Below are 26,473 nucleotides of genomic sequence, written 5' to 3'. Positions count from 1 at the left end.
TTGATTTTTGTGCTTAACAAAATTAATCAGTGTCTTGAGAGCACTGCATATGTGTCCGGTCTGAATGTAGGTATTAAAATTGGAGACATTTCACTTGATAATAAAACTAGCAAATTTTATAACGTTATGTTGAATCATTCAGGAGATAATTTAAACAGAGCAAATAATATGAATGATTTCTGTGCCGGTCCTGATCGAAGCTGGAATGGACCCTGCAAAAGCACTTCTGAAGTATTATTCCTGTACCACAATGCTTCTTTAAGTAACTGAATGTGTATCTTAATAAATTAATTACTCTTGTGTTCTATCACAAGTTATTTGATTCACTTGAAGCATAATGCTCATAGCCTACAGAATTATTACCTGCTATCAGAATAAATATATATTATATGGGCTAATAAATGTCACAGGCATGAGGGAAGCAAATGATTATCATTTACGTTAGATGTCAATTTTAATTTTTCAGCAAAATGTAATTTTTGGAACATTGCTTCTTCGGCATCTGATTTGTAATAGGCACTCTTGTTCTGCAGCATTGTGTGGAAAGTTACTTGGCTACGTGAGGTATGTGATCTGCAAATGTCATCTAGAACAGGATCAGCAATGAAGCTTAGCTATCTTGACATAGTAGTTATTTGTTTTGAGGGTTGACTTACGTTTTCAAGATTAGTGTTGGTGAAGAATGGTTTCCACTTACACCATTGCTAATCTTATCTGGAGTTGAGGCACAGTTCATCTCTGTGTTAGAGCACAATTCACTCTTTCCCTGGGCTGCCTGCTTTCACTTTGATGCTGTGTCAGATTAAGGTATGATTCTATATTCAGGCTACATTTACACAATTACTGTAGCATCAATGAAAGCAGCGCTGTCTGGTCACTCCTGAATTTAGTAAGTTGTGCTGGTTCTTTGAATTTAATAAGAAGTTTGACAATTCCTTGTGGGAAGTTGAGTGGTGATGTCAATTTATGGTAGTTATGCAAGTCAATCAGTATTAATTGCAGTGTGCTACTTTTACAGATGCAAAATCTTACGTGGGATTGAAAGTTACAACTTATGAACAATGTAATGTTTGTCATTTGTTCTTGCTGGCATGTTATGTGGTAATCTGTCAGTTCAGTGAAAAGCAGCTGCTTTCATCATTAAATACACTTGACAATCGTGACAGCACATATGATCAAAATAATTTTGCTTTTATGTTTTCAGATGTTAAATTGAAGGAGAGAGGGGCCTGCTAGCAGTAGTCTGTGGTGATTGTTTTGAGGGTGGCATGGGTATTAGACAGTTTGTGATCCAATGTCCTAGGTCTCAGGTTTAGTTTTGTAAATTTGATAGTTTGTTGATGTGCATCTAAGCTAACAAACTGTTCAAGAACGGATTTTACTTTAGAATCTGTTGGCTTTTATTTTTCTTTTGAACTAACTTATTTGTGAGGTCAAAGTGCACTCCGTAACTTTCCCTTTCTGTTTTCCTAAAACATTTGGCTCCTACTTAATACCTAAATGCTATTTTTCCCATTTGGTTCACAGGTATGCCAGCACCCAAATGCCAGAATGCGGGAGTGGGGAGCAGAAGCTGTGACTTCTCTGATAAAAGCTGGGTTGTCTTTTAAACATGATCCACCACTATCACAAAATCAGGTTAGTTCATCAAGAGAAAGAAGCAGGAATTGATTTTACAAACCGTTCACTCAAACATTGCTATTGACTAGAGGAAGAAAGAGATGTATTTTGCCCGAGGCCTAATGGCAATCCATTGTGTGCTCTCGTTACAGTTCTTATTTATGGAAGAACTCCTTAACGGATCCCAGACCAATTCCATTCCCACTGGAAATTTGTCATTTCAACCAAGTTTAATGAAGTAGCACAGGTTGCAGAAGGAAAACCATCTCTGACTGCGTGTTTATAAGACCTGGGGCACATTGCAAAAGCATCTTGCTGTGATTAGCCCTTTTATTTGCAATGCAATCATTAACATCAAAACTGCCTCCCTCAAATCTTTTATCGCTTTGTAATGAGTTTTGAACATCGTTTGTCTTAAGGAGTCATTTCTGAACAAATGTCTGAGAGTGATGGCCAAAGCATACTTCCAATTTGCTGAGCAAAAGTATTTAAGGCAGAAAATTTAAATTGTTTCTGTGACCCATAAAATTTGCTTAACTTAAATTTAGTTGATTTATAACCAGCTTAGGCCCAGTGACAGGAGAACAGGAATATTCTCTAGTGATAAACCAGTCCTTTAAAGCACAAATTTTACTGCTGATCTGTTGCAAATGTGTAGCAAGTGATCAGTGTATTGTAGATTTTGTCAAAATTGAACGATGGAATTTTAACACATGCACAACTGAGATTTCTTTAGCTATTGCCGTTGTCATTCTTGCAAAATCATTTGGTTGATGCAGCGGGTACCACTGAACACCAAGCCCTAAATGAAGTCAGGAACAACCTTCGCTATAGTTCCTTGTTCAGACCAATAGCCATGCAGAAGTAATTGTCTGAACTATTGTTTGAAACAAAACTAGAGAATAAGCAAATTTGTGGACCTCTATGTCTACATGTCACCTTCTGGTGATAACTTACCAACCTTGCTTGCATTTTGTCATCTTCCTATTTAAAATGAACTGATTACCCTTTTGTTCTTGGCCAGAGCGTCTTTTTCAATTTTGTCATTGAAATTTAGCTCTTAAGAAACTGTTGAATTTTTGATGTTCACTTCAAAGGTTCTCTATTCTTCTTTGCTCTAATAATTTGCTTTAAAAATTGGATTCTTTTATAAGATCTTATTTCTCAATGGCGTTTTGACTTTGCTCTGAGCTTGCTTTTGGATTTCCTTGCAGAGGTTGCAGTCGCTGCTGCTGAATCCATTGAAGGAATTGTCCAATATTGTGCACCCTGACATCCGACAGAAACAGTTGGAGTGCGTGCTTCAAATCCTGCAGAATGAGGGAGACAGCCTGGGGCCTGGCTGGCCATTGGTGTTGGGAGTCATAGAAGCAATTCGAAATGATCAAGGGTCAGTAGCAGCTGTTCTTGCTTTGTTGTCTCTTTGTTTCCACGTACTATGTCTGAAGCCTGAAACAGCATTTCTACCCATTATAAAGTTATATTTGAATTGCCCCTTTCATACCATCAAATGACCATGAAGAACCAATATTGGCTTAATGGCTGAGTTCTAACAAATATGCAAGAACAGAGGTTCCAGGACTCGAGAGTTGTGAGTAAACCATGTGGAATCTTTGCATTGATAAATAGATCAATTGAATACAAAAACTAAGCCCTGAATAAAGCTCTGTTTAGGCCCCAGCTAGGCTGTTGCATCCAGTTCTAGTCACCCCACTCTAGGACGGATACAAGAGTTTTTGAGAGGGCACAGAAGAGATCTGTCCAAGGTTGGATCCAAGGATCGGGATTTTAGCTACGAGGTTAGGTTGGAAAAGCTAGCTTTGTTCTTGGAGCAAAGGAGATTATAATGGGAGTTTTGTTTGAAACATGTAATATTATGATTGGTTTGACAAAAAACACCGGGAAAAGTTGTTCCTCTGAGCTGATAGTATAAGCTGTAGGGGGAAACAGATTTAAGGTTTTGGCAAGAGGTGATGTGAGGAGGAACTTCTTTTACGTAGCCCATGATAATGGCCTGGAAATTGCTGTCCTCAAAGATGGTTGGTGTGGAAATAATCAATGATTTCAGAAATAAGTTAGGTGAGCACTTGAGAAAATAAACTACAGTGCTACAAGATCAAGCAGGTTTGTGGGACTGACTGGATTTCTCTGCAGGAAGTTGGCATGGTTTTGATTGGCGTCCTGTTGTAAATGACTCTAAGTATATGCTTTGCTCAGAAGCGTGTTAGTGATCATGGTTTGCTTTTCGTGTTAGTTTACAAATATGAACTTTAAAATCTATTTCCATCACCATCACTATTGTCCTTTTGTAGTGGCAGGTAGAATGCGTTTTGTTTTATTTTTTGTGATTTTGTTTTTAAAATCAAGTTATCCAAGTAACTGTTAGTCTTCTGAAACACAAGTGTAAGACGTATGAAACTGCAGAAATCTGAAACTGGTCCATAAAAACTGACCACTATGAAGCAAAACATATCCAATGTTAATTTAACTTGCATTTAAGACTGCTATATGCAGGTTTTTGGACACTTTACTGAAAAGAGCCAAACACTTGATCTGGAGTGTAGTCACTTGTCCCATAATCTGATTCCATTCCTGCAAAGCACCTTGGGGTGTTTTAAGATGTTAAAAAAACTATATAAATGCTAATTGTTGTTGGAAAGACTTCAGAAGCTGAAAATGCTCCTTTTTTTTCTAAGTCTAAACTTGCCTTAATGTACCATGAGATTGATTTAGTACTTTCTAATCCATAAGAATACTTCTAGAGGGTGCAGATGTAATTAATATATAAATTTAATTAGGGCAGGGTTTTAATACTTGGTTTTTATTCTCATTAAATATTTTCCGAAGTGTTCTCCTTCCTCTGCTGGAATGGTTTCGCTTGATTAATAATGACTCTTACTACTCTTTGCAGAGAATCTCTAATCCGCACAGCATTCCAATGTTTGCAGTTAGTGGTGACTGATTTTCTACCCACCATGCCCAGTACCTGCCTTCAGATTGTTGTGGATGTAGCTGGCAGCTTTGGGCTTCAGAATCAGGAGCTCAACATCAGTTTGACCTCAATAGGTCTTTTGGTAAGTTGTTATAACTGGTAAGAATTTTGTCCTTCAATGTGACACAAAAGTGCACGGCAGGGGACACGTGATGCGAGAGTGAAGAATTAAGAGGATCTGTTGATGGGGTTCATGGTAGTGGGCTGACAGAAGGATCTGTTGATGGGGATCATGGTAGTGGGCTGACAGAAGGATCTGTTGATGGGGATCATGGAAGTGGGCTGACAGAAGGATCTGTTGATGGGGATCATGGTAGTGGGCTGACAGAACCTTGTGTAGAACATAAACATCACACCAGTGTTTTCCTGTGCTATCAGTGCTTTTCTCATGTGGCACTCCAACCTTTGTATCTGCGTTTCAGTGCAGCTAAAATGGTCAAAGTCAATACCAATTCTTTGATGCAACGTCTGTGGTTCAATGCAAGTTGTCCACTTTGCTTCACAGTATATTTTAAATTTAGTTTGGATAAACTTGTCTTTGATGTTGTTTGAATAGGACAAAACTAGAATTAGCTTTCTAAGATACTGTATTGCAACTTATTACCTCATTGATTAGTAAAATATTCATTTTTAAAACAATAATTAGATGATAACAATGATACTAAGCCATTACTTTGAAGCAGGGCTGATTGTCTTTTCTCCCTAACATTGCAACCTTGTAAATATCTGGTTTTATGATTGCAGTTTACTATTTAATCATTAACTGACTTTGAAGTTCTTGTTGCTTTTGGCATTGGGAGCTGTTAATCTTATCTAGTTTCATGCTTCCTCAGTTACAGCTGAGAATAGTCTCCACTGATATCTTGTTGGGTGCATCTTCATATCCGGAACACACTGTTCTGTCTCAAAATTCAGTTCATTATAAAGATTTAATTGTTTTATTATAGAGATTGTTACTTATTGAATGCTTGCTTTTTGTTAACAACTTCAAGCATTATTCTATTACAAGATCAGCTAAATGAATCAGGTTCTTTGAAACTGAACTACACTAATTGTTTCCATGTTAGGATAATTATGCATTTAAAATTATTCATATTGTATTCCCACAAGAAAGGCACTTTGTTAAGCAAAAATGAGAGTTTATACCATATTTTGATTTCCTTCAAAATTTTAGAATGTAGAACTTCGGTAGGTCTCTGGTAAGCAAAATAATCAGTTACTTTTACAATATTTCTCAATCTTTGGAACATTCCTCTGTGTGCTTTTCCGGCAGTGGAACATCTCAGACTATTTCTTCCAACGAGGAGAGACCATTGAGAAGGAACTAGACAAGGAGGAAGCTCTGCTGCAGAAACAGGCAGAGGAAAAGGGAGTCCCTTTAAATCGGCCGTTCCATCCTGCTCCTCCATTTGACTGTCTCTGGTTGTGCCTTTACTCAAAGCTGGGAGAACTGTGTGTGGATCCAAGGCCAGCTGTCCGAAAGAGTGGAGGACAGACCTTGTTCTCTACAGTTGGTGCGCACGGTACTTTACTACAGCATGCCACCTGGCATACAGTGTTGTGGAAGGTACTAAACAAGCCAGAAAATAATTATTTGTACTGGTTAATATTCCAGGTCTGGTGGGTCACATGGCACCTTCATCTCAAGGATTTTAGCTGAATAACAGTTTCACATCTCAGCCTCTCATTTCCCTTTGACAGTTTCATAAATTGTTCCTTCCCTGACTCTTTTTTTTAACCTCTTGCCATGCTGTGTTCCTCTGTTTCTTTTCCTGCCTTTATCCTGACTTGTGTCTGGTCACTGTGATACTTTGAACTTGGGACAGGTTCTATGCAGCCCCTTCTAAGACTTTGCTTCTCCTCAGCTCAGATCTACACTGAGTCACACTGGTGCCCCCTGCCTTTCACACTGGTCCTTCTGTCTCCCTGCTCAGTATCCCCATTGTTTCCTAAACTTCAGGCCAGTAGGACTGCCAACTCCTTCAAAGTTAGATCAGATGTTATTAAATTAGTAAATGTCAAGCAGTGTGAGTTATCTCACAAACTTTCTCTTGGAAAAAAATGTCTACAGAATGTTCTAAGCTGAGTGTAAAGCTATTCATGCACTTTTTTTTAAACCTATAATATTTTAGTCTGGAACACAAAATTCAAAAATCAGCGAATAAACTTCTGAACTTTTGTTCAATGTGTGGCAATAGAATTCAGCCTGGAACGTAATTATACCTCCAGCGTTTCTCTCCTTGGCACTTGACATCCTCTCTGCCTGGCATAGTGTTCTCCTAAAAACATACTTCTCTTTCCTTTCCTGAACACCTTGATATCCAGGTGTATTTAGGCAGCTCTATTAATCAAGTGGTGTTGCTAGTGTTAATGTACAACAGCAAGCCTAAGACTAGAATATTTAGTAATTAAAGCAGTAAGTGCTGAAGAAATTCAGTAGGCCTGGCAGCCACGGAGAGAAAAAAATAAAGTTTCTAGTCAATGAGACTCTTCTTTGACATTTCTATCTTCCTTTATTTGAGATCTCCAGGTTCCACAGTTTTTCACTGTGTTCGTGAGAAAAGTGTTGATTCGCAAACTGTGGAAATGTATGTTTCACCCTGAAACTATCCAATAAGAGAAACGCTAAAGAAAATGCTATGACATTAGACTTTGCTTTCAAAGAAAATTTGCCTTACTTTGCAGTAAAACTGAGGGCATTTAAAAAAAAGTGTCGCATTCAACAGAAAGTACGAGCTTCCAAAATGAGCAATGAAGTTTTCCGATGTGCTTAGGAAGGGTCGCTGGACCCGAAACATTAATTCTGATTTGTCTCCACAGATGCTGCCAGAATTGCTAAGCTTTTCCAGCAATTTCTGTTTTTGTTGTTGCTTATAAGTAGGTACAGTTTGCTCTGGAATTTCTGAGATGGATTTCATTCGGACTGATATTTGTACTTAATCGTGTTTGTTCTTGCTTCATATTAGGTTTTATTTCCCCTTTTGGATCGGGTTAGAGAATCATCCACAACAGCTGACAAAGAGAAGATTGAGTCTGGTGGTGGAAATATTCTTATTCATCATTCTAGGGACACTGCTGAGAAACAATGGGCAGAGACATGGGTTTTAACATTGGCTGGAGTAGCTAGAATATTTAACACCAGGAGATACTTATTGCAGTCTTTGGGTAATATTATTTGCCAAAATCTCTCAAAGTGTATGTCTATATTGTTTTTAGTGTTGCGTAGCTGAAAACCTTGGAACTTGTTAATAATGTCTATTTTGATTTGTTGCAGGGGACTTTTCAAAAGCCTGGGATGTATTGTTGGATCATATCCAGTCAGCTGCACTGAGCAAGAACAATGAAGTTTCACTGGCAGCCCTGAAGAGCTGTCAGGAAATTTTACAAATTGTGACCCCTGTAAAAGATTCTGACAAGTCAGAAGGTCTATCTGGTGTTAATATGCCAGTTTTTGTGGGACCGCTGATCCCCCCACCTCGAACCTTATCCAGGACAGATTCACTTGGAGAAAAGCTGGGAAGATATATCGGAGCTGAATTGAGTGCAGCAGTAGATGAGATTGAGGATTCTGCACTGTGGTGGGCTGCATGGAATACCTGGTACAAGATAGGTTTGGAAAGCACAAAGCCACCGACTACCTGTGATAAGCTGTTCTTTATTCCTAGTCAGCCATTCCTCACAGCACTTGTGCAGATCTTCCCGGCTCTGTACCAGCACATCAAGTCAGGCTTCAGCATGGAGGACCTGAAGAAATTGGGTGTGATATTGCATGGTGCTGTGTCAGTTCCAATCAGCTCTGATGCCTCTCCATTCATTCTACCATCCTACACTGAAGCAGTGCTGACCAGTCTACAAGAAGCAGTGCTGATAAGTCTAGATGTCCTACAGAAGGTATTAAAAATTTTACGCTCGATTTGAAGGCATAATAATGTTAATGGAGTAGGTAGCAAAAATACCCATTGTAAACCTGGTGCGTAAATACATTCCTTGAATACACAAGGTCAGAAATCACACAACACCAGGTTATAGTCCAACAGGTTTATTTGAAAACACAAGCTTTCAGAGCCTCGCACCTCCTTCAGGTGTTAGTGAGAGAGGTGGCATCAAACACAGGATTGAAAAGTAAATGAACAAAGGGTCACACAACTGATGATGTGTTAAACAAACCTAAGATGCTATTAAATCCTACTTTAGAAATAAAACCATTCTAACTCCAAACCAAAGCACAAACAGATTCTCACACCTAACGTGCATTGTCTAACCTAAAATGTCACCTCTTCTTTACACTGATAAAATCCTTAGTTCTCTCAGGGCAGTCACTTGAAAGATATTTGGGGATTTACATATACATATTAATCAGTTAAAACCTTCTAAATGATTAAAGATTTAATAGCTCATCAGTTGTGTGATCTTTTAGATGTTTTACATGTAAATTATATGTCTGATGCCATCCCTCTCACTAACACCTGAAGAAGAAGCGAGGTTCCAAAAGCTTGTGTTTTCAAATAAACCTGTTGGACTATAACCTGGTTTTGTGTGATTTCTGACCTTTTCCCTCCCAGTCCAACACTGGCACCTCCACATCTTGAATACACAAGTATCAGTCTAGTATGTCACTTAATGAGAAAGGTTATACCAAGGCAAAACTTGTATTTTTTTGTCCAACACCAAGTAAAACAAATGGGTTGTAAGAGCAAGAGATAACAAGGTGTAGAGCTGGATGAACACAGCAGGCCAAGCAGCATCAGAGGAGCAGGAAGGCTGATGTTTCGGGCCTAGATCCTCCTTCAGAAATGGGGGAGGTGAAGAGGGTTCTGAAATAAATAGGGAGAGAGGGGGAGGTGGATAGAAGATGGATAGAGGAGAAGATAGGTGGAGAGGAGACAGACCGGTCAAAGAGGCGGGGATGGAGCCAGTAAAGGTGAGTGTAGGTGGGGAGGTAGGGAGGACATAGGTCAGTCCAGGGAGGACGGACAGGTCAAGGGGGCGGGATGAGGCGAATAGGTAGGAGATGGGGGTGGGGCTTGAGGTGGGTGGAGGGGATAGGTGGGAGGAAGGACAGGTTAGGGAGGCGGGGACGAGCTGGGCTGGTTTTGGGATGCAGTAGGGGGAGGGGAGATTTTGAAGCTTGTGAAGTCCACATTGATACCATTGGGCTGCCGGGTTCCCAAGCGGAATATGAGTTGCTGTTCCTGCAATCTTCGGGTGGCATCGTTGTGGCACTGCAGGAGGCCCAGGATGGACATGTCGTCTGCGGAATGGGAGGGGGAGTTGAAATGGTTCGCGACTGGGAGGTGCAGTTGTTTAGTGTGAACCGAGCATAGGTGTTCTGCAAAGCGGTCCCCAAGCCTCCACTTGGTTTCCCCGATGTAGAGGAGGCCACAACGGGAACAGCGGTTGCAGTATACCACATTAGCAGATGTGCAGGTGAACATCTGTTTGATGTGGAAAGTCTTCTTGGGGCCTGGGATGGGGGTGAGGGGGGAGGTGTAGGGGCAGGTGTCGGAGATTTGGCGTCTGGCCTCGGCGATGTAGAGGTCAGTGCGCCATACTACAACTGCGCCTCCCTTGTCCGCGGGTTTTATGGTGAGGTTGGGATTGGAGCGGCGGGCTGCACGTTCTGCGGGGGAGAGGTTGGAGTGGGTGAGAGGGGTGGAGAGGTTGAGGCGATTGATGTCACGACGGCAGTTGGAGATGAGCAGTTTTGACTGGGATTGTAGTTGATCCATTAGATGATTTAGCAATTAGAAGTACTTCAGCATAAAGGTGTCGTTGTAACTTCACTAATTGGTTGCAATAGTGTTTGGGTTAGTTCCTGCACCAGCTGAGGTTACCATGAAGGACTGTCCTTCCCAAACCCTTCCCTCGCCTGAGGCACGGTGACCCTCAGTTAAATCACCACCAGCTATCTCTCTATAATGAGAGAGCAGCCCTACGGACCTATAGGACTATGGAAATTTTAATCTGTCACTAACCAAGTGTTCAAGACATTTGCAATGAGTACAAATTTAATATTTCATAAATTGGTAATAAATGGCAGAATTATTTGCATAGATTTTGTATATTGTTGCAGTGCTGTGACGTACAAAAATTCCTGCGTCAAGTATCTCAAGGGGCCAGTTACTTGTAATGTAAGCTTGGTTTAGATTGATTTTAGTGACTTACGCTGATATGTTATGGTATTTGTTTCATTGAATATTTATAACTGACTTTTTTTAATTTAATAAGCCCAATTGACAAAAGGAAACAATCTTCTCTCCATTGGGGTGATTCCATTAGGATGCTTCTTATGCATTTGATGGGATATTAGCCATGGATCCAGAATCAATGCATTAAAATGAGATTATAAAGTTCATTCTATTGAATGGACAAAGGTGGGCAGCTGGTATGACATTTGGGTGTCTTTAGCTGTTTTCTTGCTGATAATAAGTGCAAGTGTTTAATTTTTCAATTTGATTCGTTGCTAATTTGTCAAGAATTCACAAGTGTTACCAGCTAGGTCTCGGATCTGTCAAATCAATTTTTAACTATTTATAGGTGAATGGGCTTTGAATTTGGTAAAATTAGGCCCCTAGTTTTCAAATGAAAACTCTGTTATAGAAAAGTGTTGTTGCTGCTGAAAGCAGTTAAGATGAAAAGCAGAAACGTAGGCGATGGCCTTTTGTTATTAATCCAGAAACTCATCTAATGTTGTGGGGACCTGGGTTCGAATCCCACCATGGCAGATGGTGGAATTTGATTTCAGTTTTAAAAAAAAAAAAAAATCTGTATTTAAGAATCTACTGATCACCATGAAACCATTGTTGATTGTCTGAAAAACCCATCTGGTTTACTAATGTCCTTCAGGAAAGGAAATCTGTCATCCTCACCTGGTCTGACCTACATCGACTCCAGACCCACAGCAATGTGGTTGACTCTCAATTGCCCTCTGAAATGGTCTAGCAAACCATTCAGTTGTACTGATTGCTACAAAGTCTCAAAGAAATGAAACCAGACGGATTACTTGGCATTGACCTCAGCAGCGGAAAAGACAACAGCAGAAACGGCCCTGTCGACTCTGCAAAGTACTCCTCATTAACCTCTGGGGGGGATAGTGCCAAAATTGAGAGAGCTGCCTCACAGACTAGTTAAAGAACAATCTGACATAGTCATACTCTCAGAATCATACCTTACTGACAATGTCACAGACATCACCGTCACCGTTCCTGGATATGTCCTGTCTCACCAGCAGGACAGACCCAGCAGAAGTGGCGGCATGATGGTTTACAGTTGGGAGGGAGTTACTCTGGGAGTCCTCAACCTTGACTCTGGATCCCATGAAGTCTCATGGCTTCAGGTCAAACATGAGCAAGGAAACCTCCTGCTGATTACTGCATACCGTCCTCCCTCAGCTGACGAATTGCTACTCCCCCATGTTGAACACTTAGAGGAAGCACTGAGCATGGCAAGGGCACAAAATGTACTCTGGATGGGGCAATTCAATGTCCACTGCCAAGAATGTCTCAGTAGCAGTACTACCGATCGAGCTGGTCGAGTCCTAAAGAATACAGCTGCTGGACTGCGTCTGCGGCAGGTGGTGAGGGAACCAAGAAGAGGGAAAAACAAACTTGACCTCATCCTCGCTAATCTGCCACGTGCATTGCATCTGTCCATGACAGTATAGGTAAGAGAGACCACAGCATAGTCCTTGTGGAGGCAAAGTCCCACCTTCACATTGACAATAACGTCCATCGTGTTGTGTGGCACTATCACCATGCTAAATGGGACAGACTTTGATCAGATCTAGCAACTCAAGACTGGGCATCCATGAGGTGTTGTGGGCCATCAACAACTGCAGAATTGTACTCCAGCACAATCTGTAACCTCATGGCCCGGCATATGGCCCACTCGGTCATTACTATCAAGCCAGGGGATCAATCCTGGTTCAGTGAAGAATGCAAGAGCATATGCCAGGAGCAGCACCGGGCATACCTGAAGATGAGGTATCAACCTGGTGAAGCCACCAAACAGGACTACTTGCACACCAAACAGCATAAGCAGCAAGTGATAGACAGAGCTAAGCAATCCCACAACCAACAGTTCAGACCTAAGCTCTGCAGTCCTGCCACATTCGGTTATGAATGGTGGTGAACAATTAAACAACTCACTGGAGAAGGAGGCTGCACAAATATCCCCTTCCTCAATTCTGGAAGAGCCCAGCACATCAGTGCAAAAGATAAGGCTGAAGCATTTGCAGCAATCTTCAGCCAGAAGTGCCATGTGGATGATCCATCTTGGCCTCTTTCAGTGGTCCTCAGCATTATAAATACCAGGCCTCAGGCAATTCAGTTCACTCCATGTGATATCAAGAAATGGTTGGAGACACTGGATATTGCAAAAAGGCTATGGGCCCTGACAACATTCTGGCAATAGTACTGAAGACTTGTGCTCCAGAACGTGCCACTCCCCTAGCCAAGCTGTTCCAGTACAGTTACAACACTGGTGTCGACCTGACAATGTGGGAAATTGCCCAAGTATGTCCTGTATATAAAAAAGCAGGAGAAATCCAACCCAGCCAATTACTGCCCCATCAATCTACTCTCGATCATCAGTAAAGTGATCAAAGATGTCATCAACAGCACTATCAAGCAGCACCTGCTCAGCAATAACCTGCTCAGTGACGCCCAGTTTGAGTTTCGTTTGGGCCACTCAGCTCCTGACCTCATTACAGCCTTGGTCCAAACATGGACGAAAGAGCTGAATTCCGGAGGTGAGTTGAGAGTGACAGCCCTTGATATTAAGGCTGCAAACGACAGAGTGTGGCATCAAGGATCCCTACCAATGGGTATCAGGAGGCAAACTCTCTAGTGATTGGAGTCATACCTGATACATAGAAAGATGGTCCTGGTTGTTGGAGGTCAGTCATCTCAGCTCCAGGACATCTCTACAGGAATTCCTCAGAACAGTGTCCTCGGCCCAACCATCTTCAGCTGCTTCCTCGATGACCCTCCCTCCATTATAAGATCAGAAGTGGGGATGTTCGCCGATGATTGCACAATGTTCAGCATCATTCATGCTTCCTCAGATACTGGAACAGTCCATGGTCAAATGCAACAAGTTCTGGACAATATCCAGGCTTGGGCTGACAAGTGGCAAGTAACATCAGTGCCACACAAATGCCAGGCTATGAGCATCAACAATAAGAGACAATCTAACCACCAGCCCTTGGCATTCAAGTGTTACCATCACTGAATCCCCACTATCGACATCCTGGGGGTTATCATTGACCAAAAACTCAACTGGACTCGCCACATAAACACAGTGGTTCAAGAGCAGGTTAGAAGCTAGGAATGCTGCGGCAAGTACCTCATCTCCTAACTCCCCAAAGCCTGTCCATCATCTATGAGGCACAAGTCTGGAGTATGATGGAATACTCCCCACTTGCCGGGATGAGTGCAGCCTCAACAACATTCAAGAAGCTTGACACCATCCAGGACAAAGCAGCCCACTTGATTGGCACCGCATCCACAAGCATTCACTCCCTCCAACACCGACGCTCGGTAGCAGCAGTGTGTACTATCTACAAGATGCACTGTAGAAATTCACCAAAAATCCTCAGCCAGCACCTTCCAAACCCATGACCACTTCCATCTAAAAGGATAAGGGCAGCAAATACATGGGAACACCGCCATCTTCAAGTTCCTATCCAAGCCACTCACCATCCTGACTTGGAAATATATCGGTGTTCCTTCACTGTCGCTGGGTCAAAATTCTGGAATTCCCTCCCTGATAGCATTGTGGGTCAAGCCACAGCAGGAGGAATGCAGCGGTTCAAGAAGGCAGTTCGCCACCACCTTCTCAAGGGCAACTAGAGATGGACAATTAATACTGGTGAGCCATTGACACCCACATCCCACGAATGAATAAAAAAACTAGTATATTTTTGTGTTCTTTTTAAACAGAAATGTAAGACAGTAACGAATATTTCATTTATATATTGGGCACGTTAGACTGTAGTGCTCAGGTTACCAGTTTAAAATATTTATCATATTCTAATGCATCTTCAGTAAATGTATCTCAGACTGTTGAGCTCCTCTGTTCAAAGAGCTTGAAATTGATTTTGGTTTCATTCTTCGCTCGCTCGCTCGCTCTCTCTCGCTTGCTCACTCTCTCCCGCTCTCTCTCTCTCGGTTGTATCAGATTATAGTGATTAAGAGAGGAAAAGCTGACCAGTTTTTCCCTACCAACTCTAGCTCCCCGTATAAGCAACTGACTCATCTAAATCTTCACTGACCTCTTAGCTCAATGGACATACTCAGTGCATTATTAGGGAGTGAAAGTTGCAGCTTGTTCAGAAACTGAAGTTTTCTCCTCTCTCTGGGCAATAGCAAGGATCAGCTTCATGGTTTATATCTCCTCCAGTTCAGGAGCTGATTGCTATCCAGCGATCTCTGCTAGGAGTCTGTTTGTGGACATGCTTGGGAACAGTAGAATTGATTTTTTTTAAAAAAAAGAGGAGGATGAAGACATGTTTTACTCACTGTTTTGGGAAAATGAAGAGCCCAGTTGTTTGCCTTGAATTCATGAGTGTTGAAATACTGATATAACTTAAATGAAATGTGTGTATTCGGTGTTAGAAATTCTACTTTTCATTATATTTAGTTTACAAATCTGTGGATTGAAAATGAGGTTTAAAATTGATCTCTTGGGGACTGAACTTCACGAAATAAACAGCACTTCAATTCTTTTATGGTGTAATTTCACTTTAACATAAAAAGCCTGCTGAGCATTCCTTGCCCAGGAGCATTTTCGTTTGAAGCAAGAATCTAAAGTTTGACCATTCACAAAAGAACTAAAGAAGGCAATACTGAAGATAATCGATAGCACGCATGTTACTGCCACCAAATGTCCTTAATAGCTAAACAAGTTTAACCAATGAGTAACTGAAGGTGAAGATTAGTAAGGTACCAGGTTCAACCCCTAGATCTGAAATGAGTTAGCTGAGATCAGCTGAAAGAATCATCTGGTCTTTAGAATTGCCACCCAGCATTCACTGTCACAAGTGAATCACAACCATTTTGGGTGTAGAACCAGGGCTGATGCAGACAGTCCGTGGAGTGACATTTTTGTATTCTTCCTATGCTAAAAGAAGATAAATTGGGGAAAGTGGAGTCTTTTTATTTTAAATTTACCATTATTTCCTGTGGAGATGTGGATGGAGATTTGAAATGGTGGACATCAGACACACAAAACACATATTTATTGTTCTGAGTGGAGAGTGCAGGAGGAGCCCTCTTATATGTTCACTCTGTAAATACCATTTACCACTTGAACTTTAAAAGCATATTGGCTTTCGTGATCAATTTTACAACCAATTAGTAATGCAGACTTTTAACCAAGTTTTCTCACCTGCACACTTTCGCTGAGTAGTATTTACACTGAGAAGAGTAAATAAGATTTAATCTCTGTTGGACATGATCATCTTTTTTGGTCTCATGGGCTCAAACACTTTGGAATAAAAACAGGCGTCTAACATCTTTTGTTAGTTAGGCACTGTGGACAGCACTATTAAAACAGAACAATTCATTGGGGATGGATAAACATGGAAAATTACTACATTTGTGCCAAGAGCAAACAAACAATCCAGAGCCAGTTTTCTGATTTACTAATTTCTAATTTAGTAATGGGTTCATAAAGTTCAATTGTCACTGAATGAACAGAAAATTGTATAGAAAATATAATTTATTTTCTTTCTGGTTGCAACCTCTTTGTTAAATATTATCTCTGTTAATTTTGTATGACACTTAGTGTTAATTTGAATTATAATCCAGAGGGGTGAGCTAATATTTAATAAACATGAATCAGATCTCACCGTGGCAGCTTGAAAATTTGAACAGCTTTTCTTTAGAAACTAGAAACGTAACAATCTGCCATCAGTAAAAGTGACCGTGAAGCCATTATAAAGTCACTACAAACAGCTACCTAGTTGACTTATGTCCTTGATTGAAGAAAAACTGTTGTTAACCACCTAATTTGTGACTGGAATCCCACACCAGTGTAGTTCAGTTTGTAGCTTTCTGAAATTGCCTAGCAAGCTGCTCCATTCTGTTGAACCCTAAATAACTGTTGCCATTCGAGAAAGGAACACACCAGCTACCTACAGCAGTTAGGGGTCAGCGTTAACGGCCTGTCTCTTTGCCGGTAATGTCTGCATCCAAGAATGAAGCAGAGAAAACTGCACACATGAAATGTGAAATGACGTATTTGACTTTCTGTCAACATCCTTCTAACTTGTTTCTCTCCCACTTTTAGGCAATTTGCGTAGGGCCGGAAGACATGCAGATCATGTACCCAGCAATCTTTGACCAGTTGCTTTCATTTGTCGAGTTTTCCTGCAAGGCGCCAACATATGGAAAACTAGAAACAAAAAATATAGCAAATGCAAAGTTTAATCAGGTAATCGGGCAAATACTTGCCTTCAAAAAAATACACTTATCTTTTGTAATTAGAAACATGATTGCTCAGAATGTACAATGGCAACAATTGCATGACTTTAATTGTACAACAAAATCCTCTGACGTTTAGTTTTACCATTTCACAGGGAACACTTGATCTCAACCACATTTGGAAATAGTAAGGACTGCAGATGCTGGAAGCTAGAGTCAATAAATGTGGAACTGGAAAAGCACAGCAGGTCAGACAGCATCCAAGGAACAGGGAAGTCTTCAAGCCAAAACCCTTTGTCAGGCCTGGGGAGGGAAGCCCAGAAATAAATAGAGGGGGGTGGTGGGGCTGGGGGGAGGGTAAGTGGGATGGAGATAGGTGGATGCAGGTAGGGGGTTATTGTGGTTGGTCAGTGGGAAGGGCGGAGCAGATAGGTGAGTCGAAAGATGGACAGGTTGGGACTAGAGAGATTTTGAAGCTGGTGAATTCCATATTCAGGCCTTTGGGCTATAAGGTCCCAAGGCGAAATATCAGGTGTTGTTTACATTTGGCCTCACTCTGACAGTGAAGGAGGCCAAGGATGGACATGTCACCAGGGGAGTGGGAGGGAGAGTTAAAGTCGATGGCAACCAGAAGGTTGGGTTGGTTGGTGCATGCAGAGCACAGGTGTTGCGTAAACCAGTCCATGGTTCTTCCAACTCACCTATCTGTCCCACCTTTCCCCGACCAACCACAATAAACCCCTACCTTTTTCCACCTATCTCCATCCCAACGCCCTCCCTCTATTTATTTCTGGGCTTACCCCCCTGCCCAGACCTGACGAAGGGTTTTGGCCCAAAACATTGAATTCCCTGTTCCTCAGATGCTGTCTGACCTGTTCAACACATTTATTATGTCTGTTTAGTTTTGAATCTGGCAAGCTTGAACCTGATGATGGCATTCTCAATGCCTCTGTTATTTATTCAGGGCAAATGAAGTAAAAGGAGAATGATAGCTGATAACAAAGTTTTTTTTAAACCTGCATTGAGTGAGTAGGTGCATGTAGCATGCAGTCCAATAAATTTCAGGCCAGGACTTTCAGTTGTGATTGCCACTCTTTTGTAATCATGTGCCTAGTACATTCAAACATCTCCAGTATTCTCAGAGTTGGTTAGACTCAGCTGAGTTGATTGAAGAGCAGAATTAGTTTGGGTAAGATCAGGGATAATTGGCTAATTATTACAATTGGGAACACCATCAGGTGACTCCCTTTCCCATCTCAATTCAGATGTTCAGCTTTATGGGCATTAAGTGCCAACTAAAGTGCATGTCATGCCTTTGGCTGAACAGACTACAACACATTCTGTTTGGGTTTATCCATGAAGTTCACCTGGCTGAGTTACTTGAGAGGCTACCTACACCTGTGAAATTGCTATAGAACAAAATATTACATGAGAAAATCAACAATAAACCAGTGTTATTGCAGATATGTGGCCAGTATGCTCAAACATGCATGAATCTCCAGAAGTTACTATGTAGTATCTAAGGGCTGTAAAAGCGTTTAACCCAGTTGGAGGAGGAAATGAGCAGTGTATGAGGTCATCTCATGTTTGGAAGAAAAGCCCATGTGCTCATTTTCAGACTAGTGAGATTTTATACAGTGCTAAGTAATTGGGCATGAAACCAAAGATGAAGTTCTCAGCTGATAGTGCTTTTGCTTTAGCACTATTGCTTAAATTGGATGATTTTAGCTTTCTAAAGACACCAGTTGCCAAAAATTAACATCAAATTCTGATGTGCATTTAAAGTACAAAATGTGACATTATGAAATATAACTACCAGCAGTTCTTTCTTTGGAATGTATACAGAGGATATGCCAAATTATCAATACTATATCAGTTCCTTTGCCAAACATGTGAATAATATGTCTCAATATCGGACTTGTGAACACATACAGTTAGAAAACTTCAGGCACTATTTTGTTTTGCTCTTGTATTAGCTATAATGTTTAAGACATTTAATTAGTAAGTTATTGTCATGTAAGGAAGAACAATGATGTTTTTACAGTAATTGTTAACATTTTCAAGCCAAACTCAGGGGCAGCAATTAGGTATAACTTGTCGGGCTGAGAGAGAGAATCAACGTTATCCAGCAGGGAGACGGTAGGTTTTTTGAATTCTCCTTGGCAGTCAAAATAAAAGCACCAAACCCACATCAGAGAGCCTATGCTCACTGTTGTATTGAGCCTTTTGGCATTAACAGCAATGTTACCTTTAAAATTTAGTTGTTATGAACCTGTTGATATCTGTATGTCCAGAAATAGTGTGAACCTGTGCACACGTTTATTACAGAACAAGTCTTGTGCAGTGCCATACAGACTGCTGCGTGTTCCCATGCCTGTCCAGCCTGGCAACAGCATTGACTGCCAGGCATGCAGAATTCGCATTTATTGTTAAAACTGCATGCCATCTCCCAACTGCAGTCATATTTTGCCTCTTTCCCCTTCAATTTCCTTCTCAATTTTGTCATTTCCTGACACTTTGACTCCGTATTTTACCTTAAATATTTGACTTGAGGAAAATTTTCCCCAACGTATACATCCTGAAGGTCACTACTTAAATCGGTTGTTGAATAAACATTGCTGTTGTCCCAAGAGTGGTGATGAATAGAATTTCCAAAACACAACAGCTAAACTTAACGTAACCAGATTGATGCCAGTATTGTCTTTCTGCTTTATGGACAACATGAATTAAGTAGTAAAGCTAAAAGAAAAGAAAACTTCTATTTGTGTAGTGCCCTTCATATCATAAATGTGATGACTCTTGTAACCGCATAGGAGATGCGGCAGCTCGTTTATGCACAGCAGGCTCTCATGAAAAGCAATATGATAACCAGATTTTGTTTTGATGTTGATTGAGGGATAGATCTTGGCCAGGACACTGGAGACTATCACACTGCAAATACATCCATTTTAACCATTTGCAGGAGTAACCTGCACCTCAGTTTAATGTCCCAAATGAAAAATGACACCTTACATGGTGTAGAACTCCAAGTATTGCGCTGGAATGTAGGTCCAGAATTTTGTGCTTGGAGTGGGACTTAATTCAACAGAAATGCCATGGATGGCACAAAAAATATACCTGGAATCTTCAAAAAATCTTTCATCCTAAAATGTGGTACTGTAACTTTGAACATTCTTTTCAGATACAGCTGAATGATCCTCCATTTATTCATCTTTCTTATGCTCATCCATGTGTTTCTGTGTACCTGAGTTAATTGTTATGCTGTGTAAGCTCTTATCTGAATTCTCCCTGAAGCTAATGCTATAGGACTCTTCTCATTTCCATTCGAGCGTCTTTAGGCTGTCTGAAATAATTCCCTTGAAAACAAGCTTTATTTTGTTACTCATCATTTTTAATCATGGTGCCATAATTATTGGTTGCAACATATGGCTTGACCATTACTTAACCAAGAAAAGCACCATATTTGAGATTCTTGTCATTGCCTGTGCCCTTCTAAAGAATGAAGTCTACAAATTTTTTTAAAAGGGTAAATTGATAACTTTGATAATATTTTTGTTGGAGTAAACTTAATACATCATTAAAAGATGTTTAATAAACAAATCCCTCTTTTCTCCAATCGACAAAACTATCAAGTTTCCCTCCTAGCAATAAAATCCTCAAAAGGGAACTTAATAATTATGTCAAAACAAGCAGCGTCATCATATGGCAACACATTGGAGAACACCAGGATTTCAGCTTGACGTAAGTTTGGTCATTTTGGGAAAAATTGCTTTGGTCTTTCTCTCACCTTTATTCCAAGTCACGATTATTTATTCCAGTCATTTTTCTCAAAGGTCATAGCTTGAAAGTTGAATGGGCCACGAATGTTGTAAAGCTCATCAACTCAAATTGTGGGAAATGTTTTAAACAAAATTCAAATCCATCCATTTCATTTGAATTAAATTACCAAAATATTTATCAAAATAAATTGCATTACTAAATTTTTCAACAAATATACAACAAAATGACATCTTGTTTACATTTCCAAATAGTTTGATAATGATTATTATCTTCTTTTGTTCTGTTTATGCTGCTTCTGTACGTGATGGATGTATAATAGATTCAACTTTTTGCTCCGGTAAGTTTCAAGCCTTCAGTAGGTTATTTTCAGACTTGCATTAGATTGCCCTAAACCGCATGGCAAAGTACACTTTGGTCTACCTTTAACTCAAATTATTTGCTTCCTAGTTTTATCTGACTTTTAAAGCTGCAGTGTCCTTTTTCTGATAATCCACTTTGATTTCACAAAGTTGAAATCAAATAATTTATTCACTTCAATAAATTGCTATCTCAACTCAAACTTTAAGTACAGGAGCAATGAATTTGAAAAGAGAAATGAGTTATACGTCCTAAGTCGAGATGTATATGTTAAAGTGGCCTATTTTCAGGAGAGAGATTAGCAGGTAGCTGCAGACAGTTCATCTCAGAGGCAAAAGTGAGGAGAGGAGAGGTTCTTTAAAGGTAGGGGCAACAATTGGACTTCGGTCCATAGTGACTAGACTTCAGAATGACTATCTTTGCAGTAACCCATCTTGAAGTATGGATGTATGAAACGTCTGCTTCTAATTTTGCTTAGTTTTTCATCTGTTGTATCTGCACTGCTATTCTCTCGCGCAACAGCCACCATACAGTTTTATGCCTTTAGTGTTGTCCTGTGAGAAGTCTGTCTTTTTTTCTATCTTTATAGATTTGAGGGCTTGCAGGCCAAACTCCTATTTCCTAACTTCAACCGGGTTGAAACCTGGTTGTGTAACATAGAATACTGCATTCCCTGTGTGGCCTCTGTCACACTGAGAATATCATATGCAGATTGCGAGACCACTTTGCACCACATGTCTGTTTTACTTCAAAAGCACACTGTCTGAATTTAAATCCCTACTTCCCATCTCTGGCCCGCTGAGCTGTTCCAACCAAGCTGAAAGCCAGGTTCGGAAATAGTGGAGGCAAACTTCCAATTTCCTATCAGTTAGCTAGGCAGCACAGATTCCCCACCATTGTAGAACCCATCTATTTTTTTTAAAAGGGTGGTAGATTACTGCCCAGCTGGTAAACTTAAAAATTATCACCACCAGCACATCATCTTTCTCTTCGTCATTCTGCAGCTGTATGGTTTGAACAATGACTTCAAAATCCGAGAGCTTTAGTTGTATCTTCTGTGCAGGAGGTACTGGCAAAACATGATAGACCTGGGAAGAGGGAGGTCAGTTGACAATTGGGAATGTAAAATCTTTGCTAGGATAGTAGGCATGCACAGGTATTGGTGGATCTATGCATGTGATGTTGGATTATTTTTTGAAACAGAACAAAATTTGTTGTGCTAGGATTTTGATGTACATTTCAGATGGGCTATGTTCGTAAGTTTATTTTTTCTCTTCAAATTTTGTCCCCTTTCTTATGGGGGGGGGTCATCTTTCTTGATATTTGCATATTATTTCAATTTTTCCATTATCCCACAAAATACCTTTTATATCATCTGATGGTTTTCTAATAAGCAATTTGTAGGTTACAGAACTGATCAACTCCTTATGTGTGAATGGAAATCTGTTCAGTCTTCCCCATCTATTCATCTATTTACTTATTTTCAATTTACTAAAAATAACTGTTTATCCTCTGAAGGACACAGACTGAAAGTTTTTTATAAATTAGTTTTGCTGTTTCCAGATACTTACTGATTTTAATATTTATTTGAATGTCAGCATTTGTAGCTTTTCATTTTTTTCTTCTGTACGTATGGCCGTGGCCTGATTGAAATAAAGAAGCAACCCTGTGTGAATTGTCCTTGATCTCATAAAGTAAAGAATCCTGCTTTTTAGACTCTGTTCAGATGTGGTTTCATCTTCACACATTCCTTCCTTATATGAAGCAACTTGAATGAAATTTCAGCTTAAATCCATGTTCCAGTTTAACAACTGAATATTATGACACGCTCTTAAAATGTCCTTTTAGTTTACCAGTTCACAAACAGGTCCACTGCTCTGAGTCTGTGACTTTCACCTATTCCAAAATAAGCCTGGGCCTCAGTTCGTTGTTGACACTTATGTGTAAGCAGTGGGTTTTTGGGTAAAGAAAGTCAACAACTTCAGAAGGGTAAATAATTGGCAAGCAAAAGAAAATTAGGATTCTAAGAAATTGTACTGGTTGCAAATAAAAGATTTAGTCCAGTCTTCACCAGTTTTTGATCCATTTGTGATGTCCCATTTTAAAGAACATTAGATCTTGAAATCTAACAAAGCAAGCCATTTATGAACTGAGAATTCAAGTGCCCATTCCTGAGACAGCCTAGTACAAGGTTCTCTCACAAATAGACAACAATAGAGGTCAATTTTGTTTATGATTTGATGGCAGCACAACTGTAATGTTAGGTTTTGTACAAAACGTATGTTTGCTGGCAGCACAAACAACTTTGGGAACTGGTTAACAAGGTAAGGAAAGCAGGAGGTTTGAGGGGATGTGAGGAAATATCTTTTTAAGGGTGGTAGGATTCTGGAACTCATTTTTTGTCATGGTGTGGAGGCACAAACCCTCATAATATTTCAGAAGTATTTAGATGTGCTGTTATGATGCCAAGGCACACAAGGCTGTGGGCAAAATGCTGGAAAATGGGATTAGAGTAGTTTGAGAGATAGTAGGAACTGCAGATGCTGGAGAATCTGAGATAACAAGGTGTAGAGCTGGATGAACACAGCAGACCAAGCAGCATCAGAGGAGCAGGAAAGTTGACATTTCGGGCCTAGTCTAGGCCCGAAACGTCAGCCTTCCTGCTCCTCTGACGCTGCTTGGCCTGCTGTGCTCATCTAGCTCTACACCTTGTTATCTTAGATTAGTTTGATCCTTGTTTATACTGGTGCCTTTTTCTGTGCTGCAGACCTCAATGACTTAAAGCAAGTCAGGTTATCCATCATTAAATTCCTGCAAATGGTTATTTCTAACTAAAACTTACAAAGGGTGGGTTACTGTAGAAAGTCTTAGCTTACGCAATATCAGAACATCTTTAGACTGCTTCAGTTGGAATACAAATTTCATTGTTTAATGTGTATCATTCACTTTACTAACATTGCAACTGGTAGGTCGATGTGAATGCTTTGCACCAACATTTCAACTGTGCAAACGCAGTAATAATCCCAGAGTTGTTCGCTGACATGATATCAAAGTGAAGTGTGGGTATGTGTCTAGGTGAACCATTTCAAGGCTTGCCTTCCAGTTTATAGTCTATATCTTTGTGATACTGAAGTAGCTTCACACTGATGCTGAATTTGTACTCTTTGATGTTCAGATTGAGTGGAATTGAGATTGGAATTGGCTAGTAACAAAGTCACTGATCTCTATGGCTGAAAGGAATATGTAGTAAATACACTTTGTCTGTAGTCCATCAAATCACTTGTTGTGGGCAGTCCTTTTACAATTATCACAGACCCTTAATCTCAGTCAACTTTGGCAGTAATCACTTGAGTTCTTTTATTTCATTTGATGATGTAGCTACATGAACTATCATGCTTCCAGCTGGGGCACCAACAGTATAATTATACATATGAGGTATTATAGATATCATTTATCGTACACGATACTTAATGTGTAATTTGACTGAGCAGTGTCTTTGCATCATAAGAATCAAACTTAAATCCCCAATGTCTACCTTCCTTAACTTCAAATTATAAAATTGTGGAAAGCAGCGATACTGCAACTTTAAATTGTTAAGGTTTCCCTATTTCAATTTTATCAATTTTTTTACCTTTACATCTTTTCAGTGATCTGTGCATGCAAACCAGGAAAATTAACTGATAATCCACATCTCTGTAAAACAACTTTCAAATTGCAAGATTACTAGTATTTTTGCTCATTTTTACAGTTTAATCCCATAAACTCTATTTTCTTGCAGGCGGAGTGGGTGGCTTTGAATTATGTGCCATTTGCTGAAAAATCCCTTGAAGTAGTTGTGGATCTGTATCAGAAGACAGCATGTCACAAAGCAGTGGTAAATGAAAAAGTCCTTCAGAAAATCATTAAGGTAAATTATGCTGCAGTACTGTAAAGTGATTTATGATTATATTGAGGATTGACTTTAAGTGCCCTATAATGAAAGTTTAGATCTGATCCACATTAAGGATGACCTTAACTAATCTTTAAACAAATAATTGTCTTTCAGGGTAATTTTCAACTTAATAAAGTATTGCACAGCTTAATAAGGTTTTAAAATTTCATTAAAATTCTAAAATTTTGTAAACTAATTGAGTTGCTGTTTAAATAAATCCTAGCCTTTTTTGAAACTTCAAACTCTGATATTATTGGTTGTTATGCTGAGCTAATTTTTGAGTCTGGGATTAAATTCTGAAATAACTTCCTACGTCCAGTAGGATGGTAGGACTGCTGCATTCTTTGATCCTATTTTTGTAGCTGTGAAATCAGTTTGCATGTATTGTCTGTCGCACACATTTCTATAAAATTGTGTCAGGCACTTGGTGACATAAAGTTTTGTTTTTATTTAAATTGGGATTATGGGCATTGCTAGCTAGGCCAGTATTTGTTGCCTGTCCCTAATTGCCCAGAGGACAGGTGAGAGTCAGCCACACTGTTGTGGGTCTGGAGTTACACTTGGGCCAGGCAAGGATGGCAGATTTTCCTATTGAAATGAGGTGTGTTTTTACAACAACAATTAAATGGAGGCAACGTTACAGTGGTGATCTTACTGGAGTAGCAATCAGCACCACAGATTCATGTATTGAGAGGAGTGGGGCATAGATTTGAAGCCCAATTGTAATAATTTCACAGAGGCCGGTATCCCAACACCAAGTGACCCTTTATTTATACGGGGAGAGCCCTTGACACTGATCTATCTCCCTCAGAGCCAACTCTCAGAGTGAACAGAACCTCTGACACTCCTGTTTATATCTGTCAGCCAGAGCTGCCTGATTGGACCAGATTAACAGCCCCAATCAGGGAGCTCTCAATCTGAGGCTCACTGGCTGACCTCATTACTATCACGACACCAACATGATTTGAATTCACTGTCAGTCTGGAATTAAAAGCTAGCCTAACATTGACCATTTGATCACTGTCAATTGTCATAAAAACCCAACTGGTTCAATAAAGACCTTTACTGAAGGAAATCTGCCATCCTTACCTAGTCTGGCCTAAATGTGACTCTAGATTCACACTCTTAACTCCCCTCTGCCAATTCGGAATAGGCAGTAAATACTGGCCTAGCTAGTGACACATGCATCCCATAAACGATAGGCAAAAAAAAAATCAACAGTGATTACCATTCGGCTAGCTTTCTAGTCCAGATCTTCATTGAATTCAAAATCCATATCCCCTGGGTTCTGGTTTACTCATCCAATGACATTTCCACTATGCCACCGCCACCTCCTACTTTTACACTGGTCTTTCTCCTTCAGGACCT

At 40.1% G+C, this 26,473-nt stretch overlaps 1 protein-coding gene across 4 annotated transcripts in view; it reads left to right on the top strand.

The window, feature by feature from the left end:
• Positions 1-26,473, top strand: part of mon2 (MON2 homolog, regulator of endosome-to-Golgi trafficking) — an 87,604-nt gene that overhangs the window by 49,360 nt on the left and 11,771 nt on the right. Inside the window, exons 18-26 of one of the 4 annotated variants that reach the window (XM_048608074.1) lie at positions 1,528-1,638; positions 2,835-3,010; positions 4,532-4,694; positions 5,886-6,179; positions 7,579-7,777; positions 7,887-8,503; positions 16,904-17,047; positions 21,137-21,154; positions 24,953-25,081. In XM_048608074.1, the coding sequence (XP_048464031.1) occupies positions 1,528-1,638; positions 2,835-3,010; positions 4,532-4,694; positions 5,886-6,179; positions 7,579-7,777; positions 7,887-8,503; positions 16,904-17,047; positions 21,137-21,154; positions 24,953-25,081 (1,851 nt within the window). The remainder of the gene's footprint in view (positions 1-1,527; positions 1,639-2,834; positions 3,011-4,531; positions 4,695-5,885; positions 6,180-7,578; positions 7,778-7,886; positions 8,504-16,903; positions 17,048-21,136; positions 21,155-24,952; positions 25,082-26,473) is intronic. The other 3 variants (XM_048608076.1, XM_048608075.1, XM_048608077.1) reach the window with 3 other exon arrangements.

This window comes from Rhincodon typus, chromosome 18, assembly GCF_021869965.1.
Source record: "Rhincodon typus isolate 14 chromosome 18, sRhiTyp1.1, whole genome shotgun sequence".
Classification (NCBI taxonomy): Eukaryota; Metazoa; Chordata; class Chondrichthyes; order Orectolobiformes; family Rhincodontidae; genus Rhincodon; species Rhincodon typus.
Note: the sequence above shows the minus strand (reverse complement) of the source record. Positions and strands in the feature narration are given on the sequence as shown.